Source organism: Pezoporus flaviventris, unplaced genomic scaffold (assembly GCF_033815535.1).
Source record: "Pezoporus flaviventris isolate CSIRO_AGI_PZ_B2104156 unplaced genomic scaffold, CSIRO_AGI_Pfla_v1 ptg000013l, whole genome shotgun sequence".
In the NCBI taxonomy this organism is placed as follows: domain Eukaryota; kingdom Metazoa; phylum Chordata; class Aves; order Psittaciformes; family Psittacidae; genus Pezoporus; species Pezoporus flaviventris.
The window spans coordinates 23,871,160-23,886,840 of NW_026892561.1; the positions used below are offsets into that span (position 1 = coordinate 23,871,160).

The following is a 15,681-nucleotide window of genomic DNA, read 5'->3' on the forward strand; positions in this document are numbered from 1 at the left end:
TGTACCTTTTTCGATTGCTCCATCCCCTCATTCTCCCTGCAGAGCTGTAAGTTTCCTCTCACTGCTCTCGCCGGGCACTACTCACAGTGGCTCAGATCATGCAGGTTGGGCTATGGTCCCCACAAATGGCCCTGCTGAGGGAAGATGCCTAAGGTGGGTGTATCAGACCCTAGTAGATGCTGGTTCCAGCCCCACATCCCTAGAGCCTGTCTTGGCCTCAGCCTGGACACTCACATCCCCAGCACCAACTCCAAGGGCAGAAGCATCCTGCAGTCCTGCTACTCCAAGCCTGCCCCCACCACTGCCTCCCATCCTGGCTCAGAAGAGGACACAGCTGCTGCAGGATAGTGATGCTCAGACCCCTCAGAGGTTTTATTGAACAAGTAAGATTGATAAGAGCAGATGCTCTTCTAGGCACAAAATAATTATTTTTCTCCTAATTTCTGATCATGAGATTGCATTTTGCCCTCACATACCCAGCAAAGGTATGGGGAACAAGATAGGTCCAGCTCATGGGGTGAGCCTGGCACACCATGGCACGCAGGGGCTTGAACACAGTCAACCCATGCAAGGTGCAAAAATTCCTTCCCCAGGTGCCAAGGGTCCGACCTCCCCTGGCTGCATGGGAGGTGTGGTGGGATGCAGTGGGAGAAAGAGATGGTGTATGTGGTGAGGGGTACCTGGCCATCTTCTGCCAGCAAGGAGATGCCCATGAACACCCACTGAGCTGCAGCTGGGGAAGGGCAACTAAAGCTACTGGTTCTTGGGACAAGTCTGGGTTAGAAACATGAACTTCTGCCAGTGGAGCAGGCACTGGCCAAGTGAGCTGCCTTGTGTGGTGGGCAGGGTGATGGGTGCTGGGGATAGAGCAGGGACACAGTGGATGAGCAGGAGCAAAGGACTCAGAGGATGAGCTGTGGCCCAGACCATGCTGTCGGTGTGCAATCCCACAGTTATTCATCCTCTCCACCTGCAAAGAAAAAGAAATGAGAATTGCTCATCCACCTCCTCCCTGAGGGCCTGGTAAGCTGGGAGCCCTGGAGGAGTTTCCACATGGAGGGACAGGGGCAAAGGAAAGTGGCCGGCAGAGAGGAGATCCCCAATCCCGCTCACCTCTCTGCTCCTCTGAGTAGCTCTCTGACTCCTCTGAGGAACCTGCTGGGGTTGCAATAAAGCCCCACATCAACTTACACCGATAACCACATTAGTTGCAATCCTCCTCCCCTCCCTGTGCTGTCACCCCCAGACCACACTGGTGGTTGTTTGCTAAGGGAGATGCTTCCCACAACAGCCCAGAGCACAGCACAGCCTGCATTTGGACATCCCAAAACCCATCCCTCATCTGTGTGGGGCTCTTGCTGCCTTAACAATGGGGTGGCTGGGACTTTCCCCTCTGCACCCCTGGGCACCAAGACAGCATCACCCCAGCACACACAGGCTGCAAACCTACCCATGCCAGGTAACTGGTATCCATCACAGCCAATCTTTGGTCTCTTCTCACTGTAGCGGGCGCAGAGGTGGGCACTGCCAGCCTGATTACAGCACCAGTCATACAACTTCAGCTCCTGGTCTGGAGGCAAAAAGGAGAGTAAGGGGCTGAAGGAGAGAAGAGAGGGAGATGGGCTGGCTCTGGGCAGGCAGGGCGCTTGCCTCAGCTTATGGGAGATCCACACTCCCTCCAAGGGCAACAGCATGTCAGGAAAGAGGCTGGCATGGAGACTAAAGTGATTTAGAGGCTACAGCGATGCCAGCCTCAGTCGGGGGATGCCAGGGGTGGCTGTGCTTACCACGGTAGGGAGACGCCTGCCTGAAGGGCCTCCAGTACCTCTCCTGCCGCCCCTCGATGAGCTGGTTCTGACTGTCATACAGGCAGCGGATGCCAGCACCGTGCTGGTTGGGAGAGGTGGAATGCAGCATGGAGACACGGGCAGCCCACCAGCCTGCAATGGGGTGGCAGTGAGCCTTAGACCACAGCTCTCCCCAGCCAGCATCCTTGCCTCAGGACAAGGAGCAGGGCTGGGGCTTGCTCCTTGTTATCCATCACTACCACTGCACCACCCGTGGTGCTATGGGGGTTTGGAGGGACTGACAGAGACCATCCAAGTGATCCCCCACGGTGAGACCTGGGTGCTGCGGAGGGTCCATTCCCACTGTCCCCATACAGCTTGGACCAGCTCCATCCAGTTTAATAAGACAGGGGCAGGTCAGCCCTTGTTCCTCCTCTATTTCCGTCTCTGTAGGGAAGAGCAGCCCCTCTCCTCCCATTTTCTATGGGATCACCTGCCCACCCTCCCAGCGGGACCCCAGACACCCTCGCAGGGGAGGTGGGAAGGGACAGTTTGGACATGAGGACGGAGGGAGGTGGTGTGCTCACTTACCTCCACGGCTGCTCTTGAAGCGGGGGTCCTGCTGCCCTTGCTGCAGGGAGCAGGGGCAGGCGGGCAGGCCCTGGCTCCATGCCCGCGGCTCCTGCTGCCGCCCCGTCCATGCCAGGCACTTCAGCCGGTAGTTGATACCCACTCGGCTCTCCAGCTTGTAAATCCACAGCCCGCGGAGGTCTGAGCAGGGACAGAAACCAGGAGCTGTCACCTCCAGCCAAGGGACCACAGGGGCAGCTTTGGCTTGAGGCAAGGGCTGAGTGATGCTGATGCTAGAAGCTAAGCCCACATTGTCCCTAGCCTTGGGACTCCATGCTTAGCAGCTACCCAACTGCAGAAAAATGGGGAGAGGCTATTGCCAAAGAAGAAAGCCTTGGGTCAGAGCCATTACAACAAAAAGGGTCCATGGACACATCAAGAATATTTCAGCCTCAGGGTACCCAGTGGTACCTTTTGTCTCTAGGGCCCTAGTAGCTGGTACCCACTGGAAGCATTTTATGAATTTGAGTCACAACAGCCCCAGGCAATGCTACAGGCTTGGGGAAGAGTGGCTGGAAAGGTGCTCAGTGGAAATGGGCCTGGCTGATTGATGGAGTTGAACATGAGCCAGTTTGTGCCCAGGCAGCCGAGAAGTCCAATGGCATCCTGGCCTGTATCAGAAACAGTGTGGCCAGCAGGGCCAGGACAGTGATCATCCCCTGTACTTGGCACTGGTGAGGCTGCACCTCAAATCCTGTGTTCAGTTCTGGGCCCCTCACTACAAGAGAGATACTGAGGAGCTGGAGCACACCCAGAGAAGGGCAGGGAAGCTGGTGAAGGGTCTGGAGCACAAGTGTGATGAGGAACGGATGAGGGACCTGGGGGTGTAGCCTGGAGAGAAGAAAGCTCAGGGGAGACCTTATCAGTCTCCACAGCAACCTGACAGGAAGTTGTAGTGAGGTGGGGGTCAGTCTCTTCTCCCACGTAACAAGCAGTAGGACAAGAGTTTCCTCCTCAAGCTGTGCCAGGGAAGGTTTAGATTGGATATTAGGAAACATTTCTTCACAGAGAGGGCAGTCAGGTATTGGAACAGCGGTGGAATCATTGTCCCTGGAAGCGTTCAGAAGCCCTGTAGATGAGGTTGTCAGTGATATGGTTTAGTGGTGGTCTTGGCAGTCCCAGGATAACGATTGGACTTGGTCATCTTAAAGGACTTTTCCAGCCTGGTCACTTCTATGGTTCTATGTGCTTGGGGGGAAGGCCTAGTCTCGGTGAACTCAGTGGGAGCCTTGCCACAGTGTTAGGTTGGATTTCATCCCCTGGGGACACCTCCCTCCCCACATAGCTCTTTCCCAGCTCCCTGAGGGGCTGCGTGACCCCCCCGGCTGTGCAGCACTACCTGTGTTGTAGCCCCTGAACTGGTCAGGGCGATATTTAGCGGCTGGAGGTCTCTGAGCCAGGTCATCGTTGTGGTAAAAACCATCCCCGCTGCATGCAGAGGAAAGAGGAAGAATCAGGGGTTGCTCTTCCTGTGCGAGGTTATCACAGCCCCAGCCTGCCCTTCAGCTGCTCTGATCCTGAGCCAGTGGGACCCGCAGCACCCAAATCACAGCTCTGAGGACACAAGGGCAAAGGTACTAGCTACCCCAACCCGCTGCCTCCTCTCTACGGGATGCAGTTAATTTTGGGTGCTGCAAATGCACCTACTGCATCATGGCTGAACCTGCAGATACCTCAAGACCCCTGTGAGCAGCTGCCGTGGTTTCCAGCATCTTGCAGGGTGATATGGAGCAGAAACCACCAGTGGTCACGCACAGGCAAACGTGCACGCAGACATGCCTGTGCTGCCCACGCTTCCTGTCCCAGCCACCTTTTCCTTACCCAGCTGCAGCAATGAGGAAACCCTGGAGACAGCGTGCATGGGGTGAGATGTAATGCGAGGAGGCAGGAAGTGACTGCTCTAGCCAAGCAGTGGAAATCCCTTCCCTCGACTGGTGCAAAGTTCAGCAAACATCCCCTGCTCCCCACTCCTTCTACCCAAACCACCAGGATGCTGTGGGCCTGGGCCCCCAGGGGGATGTCTGGCTTTTATCACAAGCGCAGCCCAGAAAGTCAGTGTGCTGCAGCACAATACAGCCACTAGTGGGGCAAATTTGATTGTGAGACCCCTGTATGTTAGGCTATATGGGCATAGAGACCCCACCTGAGCTGTCCCTCATCCTTCATGGGATGCAGGGAAAAGGATCAAACCATACAGAGCCAGTGGTGGGACACAGCCTGGTGCTCAGAGGAGGCAGGGGTAGGGTGCTGATCCTGCTGTACCTGGTGTAACCGATGAGCACATTGGTGGCAGCAAGCCTGGTGTAATCCCATTGCATGCCTCCGTCTTGGTACAGCATCAGAACGTAGGACCTGAAGCCATCAGTGGTCAGAACAGCTTGATACGTGATCGTCTGGGGAGAAGTGTTGCAGACAGGTAAGAAAGCGAGCAAAGCTGTTGGATTTTAAATCATGGCTGTGGGTCAGTGCTCGCTGAGGAACAGCAGGGCTGAGGTCCTGATGTTCAAGACAAAGGCAGCCTGGGCTGGTTTGCATTTTGCATGGAAAATGTGATGGTTTTACTTTGATGCTCCATTTACTTTGATGTTCCAGGAGAAGCCTCATATTCACCCAGTTTTATGTTCCTGAAGAACAGTGTTTCTGGTGCTCAGCAAACTCCTACCACATTAAAGAGGAAAATTTTACAGAGCAGGAGAAGTTCAACCAAAGATGTCCCCCAGAAAACCTGAGAAACACCAAAACATGGGCACAGCCCAGTTCTTCTGGTGAAAATCTTCAAGACTGACCTTTTTCACAGAACCGGTTGTTATTTTTAGGCACAGAAAACCACGGGTCTTGTTTTTTTTGACAACTCAATGAGCTCTTGAGCTCCCTAAGCCCCTTACCCTGTGGCTGTCAGTATGCGCTGTGTAGGCAGGTGCCCTTTCCCAGGTGATCTTCAGGGTCCAGGCTGCAGAGTAGGAGGACCTCAGGTACCGCCGAACCTTTGCTTCCACATCACGGACAAATGGAGGCTTGGCCGTGTTGAGGGTGACGTACTCCTGTGGGTTGGGTACACCCATGTCTATGTTAGCTCCCAGCAGGGCAAAGATAGGTCTAGACTGGGGTCATGCCATGGAGCGACTGAGGCTCCGGATGAGATTTGGATGGCTCAAGACATGACACACACAGGACTGAGAGCTCTTAGATTTGGCCCAGAAAAGGGAAATGCTGCTCATGGGCTCCATCAATTACACATTTCAAGGGACATCCACAGAATAGATGATGAGTTTATCATCGAAAGGTGTTTCATGCAAACATGCACCCCAGTGGCTTCACTTACCTGGTAATAGGTGGTGCCAACCCCTTTGGAGAAGTCGGCGTTGTCCCAAAACACAGCAATCATGGGAACCTCCTCGTGGCCATTAAAGCCTCTGGGAGGAGGGTTGGGGTACGTGAAGATGCTGTTGTCTGAGGCTGGGAAAATGATCTGTCCGTTGTCTGTAAACTGAGCAGAGGGATCCCTCCGTCAGGTGAGGATCACCCTATAACACAGGAGTAGCAAGCCCATTTCCAAGCCCACTTTGAGCAAGGCCAAGGAAGGTCACCACCGATGTGGCCACAAAATCACCTCCTGCTATAAACAGACCCTAGCAGCATCACAATTGATTTGCCTCCGACACGGTTCCATCCCAGGCACCTGCCGTCCAGGGCCTACCCAGGTTCCTGGGGGATGGCAGATTGCCCTGCAGCAAGAGTAGACCAGGTAGCCAAGGTAGACTCACGTAGAGAGAGTCGCGCAGGGTTTTCCCAAATGGGAATCCAGTCTCGGGCTTGAAAAGCGGAGAATTAAAATCCACTCTCCTCTCCACGTACTGTCGATCATTTTCCTTCACTCCATACTCGTAGAGGGGCACAGCTGCAACTGAAAAAGAAAACAAGCAAAAAAACAACCCGCAAAGCACACTTAGCAAAGCCTTTGGTGTGTGCCAAAAACTCAAAGGGCTGAAATGATTTTGCTTCCAAAGGGACACAGCCTGGGCGGTAGGAGGTTGGGAGGACACTGCCAATAGCCACCTGGACACCCTGTCTGTCACCTTCCCTTACAGGAGCTTGCTCCCACTGCTTCCACTGCCTTACACGTACACAGCTCTCCTAAACCCACTGTGATGGCCTTTGTGGTCACTGTCCCCTCCTGCTCCGGCCCTGCTGGGGCACTGTGCGGAAGGACTGCTGTTAGGAGGGGAAAAACATTGTATGGGACCGTGGTAGGGGGACAGCAGGGAATTAAGCACCCACAGCAGTTTCTAGAGATGTCCACAGTCTCCAGTCCCGTATTTATGTCTGCTAAATAAAACAAAGCATTTGGGGGGACTGGTTTTTCAAGCTGATTGGACCATACTTGAAGGCAGGCTCAGCCTGCCAAAAATGAAAGCTCATGTGCAGGAGGTCCTGATGGTGTGTCTCCCCCAGGGGTCCTGGCCCCAGATAGTCCCCTTGGTCTCTGGATACCAAGTGTCCCTCAGGATGGTCAGTCAGGATACATCACATACCTGCAGGGCCAGGCAATGGGGTCAGGGCAGCCGCCGGCCCTTCTAGTGGAGCTGGAAACACTGGGGATGATGCTCGGGAGATGACAGTGGCTGCTTCTGGCCTGGGGAGTGCCTTCCTGTCCCCAGGGATGGGGACTGGTGGGGCGAGTCTGGTGGTGGCTGTGCGTGTGGTGGCTGGGGAGCCCAGCCGGGCTCCCCCCTGGCCTGGGAAGGCTGTGGGGAGTTTCAACCCGGCAGTGGCAGGGGCTCGGTTCACTAGGCTGGTTGTCAGCTCACTGCCCAGGAACGGCTGTACAGCGGCTGGGCCCAAGGTCTTTGATGTGGGGCTGCCAGGAGTCATCCCAGTGGGAGGAAGACCAGGGAGCCCTGGGCTTCCCCCCAGCGGAGAATGAGCAGCGGTCTCCATACCTACCCTGGCTCCAGTTATGCTGGGAAGGAGCAGAGCCATATCCCCTCGTTCTGCAATCGCTCTGTGGAGCATGGCACTTGCTTCCCCGGGCACGGGGCTATCAGCATCCCTGGAGGGGGCTCCAGGGCTTTCCGTCTGGTGGGCAGGCACGAGCAGGGCAGCCCTCCCCGGTGCAGCAGCCCCCAGGTCTCCCCTTCCCCCTGCAGAGGACCCCCCTGCTGACTCACATGCTGAAAGTGGAGCAGAAAGCCCGGAGCTGGTGGAGTCTCCCTCTGCAGCGCTTTCTCTCTGTGGAGCAGAAGGCAGCGCCAGGGCAGCACCGGGGGATGCAGGAGCACGGGGGGACACCTCTCCCAACGGTGCTGGCATCCCTGAGGCCACCTCATCTTCAAGAGACCATGTCTGAGCACCTCCAGCTTCTCCTGCCAGCCCACCCCGTGCCCATGGCACCAGGGGTCTGCTCCCACTCTGGGTGCCAGGGGCAGAGTTGGTGTTCCCATTGGGTGCCAACCCGGAGCTCAGCCCATGCCCGGGAAGAGGCAGAGAAGCAGCCGTAGAGGTGGCCATGTCACTGGAAATGCTGCTGCTGGGAAAAGCCACTGGGACCAGGGGCTGCACCTCCCAAGGGGAGGCGAGGGCAGATGGGGCTGGTGCTCCTGACGTCTTCTGCATGATGGTTCCTGCTCCTTCCCGCAGGCTGGCACCAGGGGAAGGTCCCCCGTTCACTGAGGATCCTCCAGGCAGCTCCACCACATTGGCTTGGCTCAGTTTTGCATCAGGAAGTCCAGGATTAGCACTGCTCTGGATGCCAGGAGTAGGCACAAGGCGTTCCTCAGGGCCAGCAGCCTCCAAGTCTGTTCTCAAGTCACCACCACCTGCAGGAAGGCTTACTCTGTTAGCAGCCTCGACAGCTGTCCCAGGTGATGAAGACCCCTCTGCAGATGGGGAAGAAGATGCAGACTGCAGAACGGCTCTCATTTCTCCATCAGGGGCTCCTGAACCAGCTGGTCCCTCTCCAGCAGGGGCCTGGGACTGCCCCAGTGACCCTCCACCACCAGCTGTTTCACCTGCTCCTCCTGAAGCAGGAGGGATCTCAGGCCCAGCACCCAGGGAAGGTGGCAGAGCACCAGAAGCACTCGGGCTGGATGGATCCAAAACGGAGGATGCTGCAACCACACCACTGTGAGAGGCAGGACCAAATGAGGAACCTACCCCAGGCAGCTGGCCCATCCCACCCACTGTCCCACTGCCTGCAGCAGGGAGCAGGGGTGGCTCAAACCCAGTCCTACTGCCTGCTCCTCCCAGCGCCTGCTCTGCTGGGCCAGTTCCGTAGTCCCCTGCCGACGGCAGCCCCACATTTGTGCCAAGCTGGACCCCAAGGGCAGCTGATGGGGGTCCCACCAGTCCAAAAGCTGCTGAGCTGGGGCCATCCCATGCTGAAGTCAAGCCAGTGCTGAGTCCATTGGCTTCAGGGAGACGTGGTCCCTGGGGAGCACCAGCTGCCATCCCCGGTAGCTGTGACACCCCGAAGGACGGAGGCACGGGAGCTCCCCGGGCTGCACTGAGGTCAGGGCTCACTGGTGTCTCAGCCCTAGACACGGGGCCGGCTGCACCCCCCGGGGGTGGGTAAGCATCCCCAGGAGCACTGGCAGCTTCACTAGGCAGGCGCTCTGGTCCTTCAGCCCCCAAGATGCCAGGCTCTGGGCCAGCACTGCCAGGAGGTGCTAGACCAGGCAGGGGCCCTTGTCCCAGTGGTGGCACTGCTCCTGCTGCTGCTCTGTCCTCAAGAGCTGACAGCGGGGACAGTTCAGCGTTCACCAAAGTGCCTGTTTCTCCTGTCGACAGCTCTCCAGTGTTAGATGGATCTTGCTGAACACTGAAAGCTGAAGGACTTGTCTCCGTGTAGGGCTTTTCTGGGTTTCCTGCGTGTGCTGCATCCACTCTGCTCTCAGTGCCCTGCACCAGAGCAAGCTCTGAACCAGTTTCGCTGTCTGGAGAGGCTGGGGACAGACTGTCAGAGTCAAGAGCTGTGGCTGGGATGGGTTCTGCTCCATCACCCTCTGAAATGGAAGGTGCTGCCACTGCACCACTGTGAGAGGCAGGACCAAATGAGGAACCTACCCCAGGCAGCTGGCCCATCCCACCCACTGTCCCACTGCCTGCAGCAGGGAGCAGGGGTGGCTCAAACCCAGTCCTACTGCCTGCTCTTCCCAGCGCCTGCTCTGCTGGGCCAGTTCCATAGTCCCCTGCCAACGGCAGCCCCACATTTGTGCCAAGCTGGACCCCAAGGGCAGCTGATGGGGGTCCCACCAGTCCAAAAGCTGCTGAGCTGGGGCCATCCCATGCTGAAGTCAAGCCAGTGCTGAGTCCATTGGCTTCAGGGAGACGTGGTCCCTGGGGAGCACCAGCTGCCATCCCCGGTAGCTGTGACACCCCGAAGGACGGAGGCACGGGAGCTCCCCGGGCTGCACTGAGGTCAGGGCTCACTGGTGTCTCAGCCCTAGACACGGGGCCGGCTGCACCCCCCAGGGGTGGGTAAGCATCCCCAGGAGCACTGGCAGCTTCACTAGGCAGGCGCTCTGGTCCTTCAGCCCCCAAGATGCCAGGCTCTGGGCCAGCACTGCCAGGAGGTGCTGGACCAGGCAGGGGCCCTTGTCCCAGTGGTGGCACTGCTCCTGCTGCTGCTCTGTCCTCAAGAGCTGACAGCGGGGACAGTTCAGCATTCACCAAAGTGCCTGTTGCCCCTGCGGGTAGCTCTCCAGTGATAACAGGGTCCTGCTGAGTGCTGAAGGCTGAAGGATTCATGTCACTCTGGGTATCTGCATAAGGACTGCCATTCCCTGGACCTCCTGACTGTGCTGTGTCCCCTGCACCCTCGGCCCCCTGACCCTGGACCCCAGCAGCAGGCCATGCCAGTCCATCAGGTACAAAAGACGCTGGGTTGGGAGCATCTGGAGCTGAATTCAAGCCAGTGCCATCAGCACCCTGGGGACCACCTGCTGCCATCTCCCATGGCTGTGACACTCCAAGAGAAGGAGACACAGGTGCTCCTTGATCAGCAGTGAGGTTGGGGCTTGCTGGTGTCTCTGTCCCATCATCAGCTGCAGGCAGGGTGCCAGACCCAGTCCCTGGGGGTGGGTAAGCAGCCCCAGGAGCGCTGGGGAATGGCAGAGCAGCAGCAGGCAGTGGTGGCTGTTCTCCAGTGAGGGTCTGCCACGGGGCAGGTTGCAAGGGTGGTCTGGCTAGATGCACAGCCCCCATGTCCCCTCTGGGTAGTGCAGTGTCCAAGACTGGGGGATTTATGCCACTCAGTACATCTGTGGGAACCCTTGGGGCTAGCTGTGAGATGACAGTGTCCTCTGTTGCCTTGGGTGCCTCACTGGCTGCACGTGACAGGGTTGAACCAGGAGCCTCCAATGACACCCTGGAGGTTCCCTGCCCATCCCCATCCTCACTGCCGGCTGGTGCCAGTGAAGTAGCTGGGCTCTGCGCTGCCTGGCTAGGGAGGAGGGAGGGTTCCCATAGGTTTCCCTCTGTTCCCAACACTGTTGGGCTCTCCAGGGGCAGGAAGGTCGAGGCAGCTGGGCTGAATTCACCATTTACTGCATCTCCTGCATCTCCAGGCACTGAAGCTGAGAGACTTCCCTCAGCAGCTGGGGTCATTTCTCCCACTGGCTCTGGGGTGATGTCCACAGCTCCACTTACCGCTCTGTCCTGCTGGGCCGTAAGCAGCCCCCCAGTGCTGGTTCTGGGGCTCAAGAAGTTGGCACTGTCTTCACTTTGGATATCCAGAGGCAGAGTAACACCTTCCTCAACTGCTCCCGTGGCTGTGGTCAGCCCCTGGCTTGGCAGTACGGTGACACTGGTACCCACAGGTCTGCCAGCAGTTGACTGTGCTGGTGGATGGGTGATGGGGAGGGACTCAGTGGTGGGGTTTAGATCTTCTCCTCCTTCTCTGGTCACAGCCGCAGTGTCCTCCTTTATATCTGGAAAGAGAGGTGTGGTCCCGAGGGGGGTGTCGGGACCAGCCGCTGTTACATCAACCTCTGCTTCTGGGGTGACAGCAGGGTGCTGTGCAGAGATTGCAGCAGCGGTCGTGGCTGCAGCAGGAGCAGCCGAACCCCTCTCAAAATCCGGAGGCGTGTCAGGAGGCTTGGTCACGTTTGTCAAAGCTGGTGCTGTAGAGCCATATTCACTCGCCGCTGTCACCAAAACATTCGGCTCAGTTCCAGGAGGAAAGGATGGGCTTGGTGGGCCCTCTGTCTCAGCATCAGCCGCCAAGGTGCTTGTCTCCACAGTGCCCATCACCAGGGCACCAGGCCCCTCGCTCTCTGCTGTGATGGGAGAAGCTGTCCCGGTAGCAAATGGCCCCTCGGTAGTAACAGGGACTGCAGGAGCAGTCCCAAGCCCTGCAGAGGTACACAAAGTGGAGCATTATGCTGGGCACTGGAGCCAGCAGCCTGCCAGGATCAGCTATGTGTCTTTGTCAGCTGAGCAACAGGAAGATACCACCCCTTCTTAAACCCTACTGCCCCATCCTGTGGCCTCACAAGTCTCTGATTTAACAGATAAGGAAAGCAGCCTGGGCTACCTTAGGCACTGCACTGCACAGCACCTTTTGCAGCCCCAGCATCTGCTGCTGCCAGCTGAGACAGGACACAACTCATCATAGGTCTGGTGCAAGCCTAGAGGAAAAGGCAGATGCTGCAACCAGGACAAAGGCAGACACTGCAGCCAGGGCACTGCGGATGGTATTGCCTGCCACTGAGAAGAGCTGGGGCCCAGCAAGTCTAGTTCATAGCCCCAAGGGTGTCTGTGGAGCTCTACCGCCTGAAGGCAGCTCTCAGCCCTCTTTGCCTTGCTGCAGGGACAAAACTGAGCACAATTTCTTCTGCAGAGCTGGTGTGTGTGTGTGTTCTTCCATTTTTTCACCTTTTTGGTGTCTGAGGGACATTTAAATACATTTACTCAAAGCCCTTTGGCAGATAGGGCAGCCAGGGCTTAGTGAAATATTCCCTGATGGCAAATCCCTCTCTCCTGCTGCAGATAAAGCAAAGGGGACTACCCCTCTCCTCCAGCTGGGTGCAGGCATCAGGAATTCCCTGCCTGTGGGGGGAATATTAACTCCCAGGACCAAGCCCTGCTTACAGCTCCCTCGTCTTGCTGTCGAAGTCCTGCCCCATATCCAGGAGCTTTACACAAAGGAGGAGACACTACCCCACATCCCAGCACCCTCTGGCACCCATGGGTGATGTTCCACCCAGTCTTATTTTTAGGAGAGGGATGTAAGCTATGGGGAGGCCAATCTGCCACGGTTGGCTTCAGGAGGAGTCAGGCAGATCTGCTGACGCTTGGCTTTAGGCAGCTGCAATTAGGGGAGACAAAGGGCTCCCCGAGGGTGAGCCCCAGCAGGGTTTCACCTCAGCACGACAGCCTGAGCCTGTTCCCCATCCCGGTGCTCCGGTTCATCAGGTTCCCCTGCCAGACAACCGCATCCCCCTGCAGCAGAGGTGCCTCCGACCTCACCGCTGGCTCAGATCATTAACTTGTGGATAGCTTGTACCGGAGTCATTAATGACTATGATAGACCAGTCCTTGAGGGGTCTGTCCTCCCTCAACCCCCTATTCCCCCTCCTGTCAAGCTGCTTCCTTGTCATCTTCCCTGGCTCTTTGCACCAACCCCCTTCAGCCAGAGGAGCTCAGCAGCTTCCCTCCCCATCTTGGAGAAAACAGAGCTCATCAGTCAAGTCCCCCAGGTTAGCTGGGCACACTCTACCCCAGTAAATCCGTGTTTTATCTTAACTCTTCCATGCAGAGCAGGAAACACCACCTACCCCATGCCACCCCGTCGTGGGAAGCATGTGTGAGAGGGGCCCCAGCATGGAGCATGGAGTTTGCTCTTTCCCGGGACATGGGAGGGATGGGAGTGTCTCTGGAGCCCCGCTGGCTTCCCTTGGATCCCTTGCTGGAGGGGCTGTATATAGGCTCCAGGGATGCGCTCTCACCTCTCCCACAGGTCCATGCCTGCAGCCAGCCCCTCAGGTGATGCCTGCTCCATAAAACACTTTTCCTAGCTCTTTGGCTGCAATGTATTGTGAGGACTTGCTCATAAGAGGAGTTTCCAGAGTAATCAGGAGAGAAAAGCATCTCACAAGTGTACCTGCTATGCCCTGCAAGGGCTCATACAGGACGTGTTAGCATTAAAATATAAGACATACCGTGTAGAATCCATATGCAGCATCCCACGAAGGTAGAAAGTGGCCATCCCCTGGTCTGCATGCCTCAGGCCTCCAAGCAGGCAGAGCACTGGGAAGCTCAAAGGGAGGTGAGAGCAGCTCCGTCCGTCCGTCTCTCCTTCCGTCTCTCCGTCTGTCCCTCCCTGCCTGCCTGCCTGCCTCCCTGCCTGCCTCCCTGCCTGCCTGCCTCTCCTGCAAAGCTGGAGTCCCGCAGGTGCAACCCTGCTCCTGCTCCCTCCCATTTATAGGGATGGCAGAAGGAGGCAGGTTGCAGCCACCGTCCCCTCCCGCCCCCAGTGCTTTCCCTCCAATGTCCCTGTCATCATTCCCTTCCTGCTGAGCTGCCTCCTTTCCCAAAAGCTGGATGTTCAAGTGGTGCATGGGTTGGGGGTTAGCCTACAGGAACCCAGTCTCCCAGGGACCTGGGCACAGTCCAGTGCAGCTCTCTGGGCCACCAGCACCAGCTGGAGAAGCTGAGCCCAGAGCAGTGCATGACACTGCCCACAGTGGTATCCAGACACTCCAGAGGCCCCACAAGACCCGCTCCCCATGCAGGAGAGAGGGACACGGAGCAGTGGGTTGTGGTGGTGGTGGGGCAATGCCAGGTGGTGCCACCATGCCTGTGAGGACACCACAGACACTGAAATCAGCAGCTGAGCCATGTTCCCCCTTGGCTCAAGGCTTCCCCCAGAGCAGAGGCAGGTTATAAAGCAGAGAGAGGTAGGGTGGGGAGCAGCCCCTTGGATGTCAGCCGAGCTCCCCAGAGCTCAGCTATAACTGAGAGCACTGGGGATTCCCATCCAGAGCCCAGCATGCCCCATCAGGGTTTTAAACCTGCACCTGAGTATGGGCACAGTGGTATGGGGTGCTGGGACGGGGTGAACAGGCCAGGGAAACTCTTCTGCAAGGTGGGACCAGCCACCCCAGAGGTCTGAAGCAGGAAAAGGTGCAGCCCAGGATCCCCTCCCCTGCTATGGGGATCCCCTGGGTCACTTCACCCCTATGTCTCCCCTTCCCCTGAAGAAACAATTCCCAGTTCCCCCCCTTGAAAGCTGCTGCCAGCTCCCCCACTAAGAGCATTATGCAAACCCCCACACTGCTACATGGTTTTGTAATCAATTAAACGCATTTTAACCAGAACTGCCCCCAGGCAACTCCTGCAAAGTGCTATTAGGGGTGTTAGGCAGTACACAGTGTCCCACCCCTCCACCAGGCATGTGGCAATGGTAGGGCACACTGAGCGACATCCCGACCCCAGCTAGGCAGCGCTGATAGGGGAAGTCCAGGGGAGGCCAAGTCACGGCTGATGGATCCCCATCCTGTAACCCACGCATTACCCCCAGCACTGGGAACAGGGCATAGGTGGTAAATAAGGGGGGAGCACCACTTGCCCGGAACCGAGAACACCAGCACAGGAATGAAGCCGGGGGGAGGACGGTGCACTGGGTGCCCCTCAACCAGCACTGCAGATCACTGTGACTGCCCAGCCAGTGATCACCCCAGCAGCTGCCATACCTGGGCTGATGGAGGATTAGAGGGATGCAAACCCACAGTGGGAGAGTCATTGCTGTCTGTGCTGACAATGCCATATTGCTCTGGAAAGCCACCCTGATGGGGAATATGTGCTGACACTGGAGAGAGTTGCTCCAGGTGGTGTTTGAGGTGTAAAACGTGGTGGGAACCACAAGGGTTGTTGCAAGTGTACTGCTCAGCATAGGGGAAAACAACTCAGATGAAGCAAGGTGCTTCCAGCACACCTCAACCTCAGCCCTCCTGCAAGCTCCTGCCTGTGTTGTGCTGGGACTGGCACTATCCAGAGACCCTCAGGCTTACACCTTCTGCCTAAATAGCCCAATTCCCTGATGCTCCTCCAGCAGTCATGGGGATGACAAACCAAGCTTGTCCTTCTGCTCTGGCATTTGCACACCCTCCCAAGAAGGCCTGCAGCCACTCTGGGTCGTCCCTCATCTCAAGGATGGTGCCCTGTTCCCACCCTGGGAAAGGACTTTTCCTAAAACCAAGGTCCCAGCAAGCTGCTGGCTCCTGGAAGGATAACCAGCACCTGCAGTTATCAAGGGACCAAAGCA

General features: G+C 57.2%; 1 protein-coding gene across 5 annotated transcripts; it reads right to left on the reverse strand.

The window, feature by feature from the left end:
* Positions 1 to 389: 389 nt before the first annotated feature.
* On the reverse strand, positions 390 to 13,743 carry LOC133268711 (mucin-4-like). Of its 5 annotated transcripts, XM_061452216.1 has the most exons (13): positions 13,577 to 13,743; positions 9,532 to 11,767; positions 7,586 to 8,643; positions 6,182 to 6,321; positions 5,740 to 5,904; positions 5,303 to 5,458; positions 4,680 to 4,810; positions 3,757 to 3,845; positions 2,379 to 2,558; positions 1,788 to 1,940; positions 1,451 to 1,570; positions 1,114 to 1,158; positions 390 to 970 (listed from the first exon to the last, which is right to left on the reverse strand). In XM_061452216.1, exons 1-13 carry the CDS (start codon positions 13,635 to 13,637, stop codon positions 954 to 956), a joined length of 4,551 nt encoding a protein of 1,516 aa, XP_061308200.1. In that variant the 5' UTR covers positions 13,638 to 13,743; the 3' UTR covers positions 390 to 953. The 5 variants fall into 5 exon arrangements, with proteins under 5 accessions (XP_061308200.1, XP_061308198.1, XP_061308197.1 ...); XM_061452214.1 differs by having other exon boundaries at positions 1,114 to 1,155; positions 7,586 to 11,767; XM_061452213.1 differs by having other exon boundaries at positions 7,586 to 11,767.
* Positions 13,744 to 15,681: the final 1,938 nt, after the last annotated feature.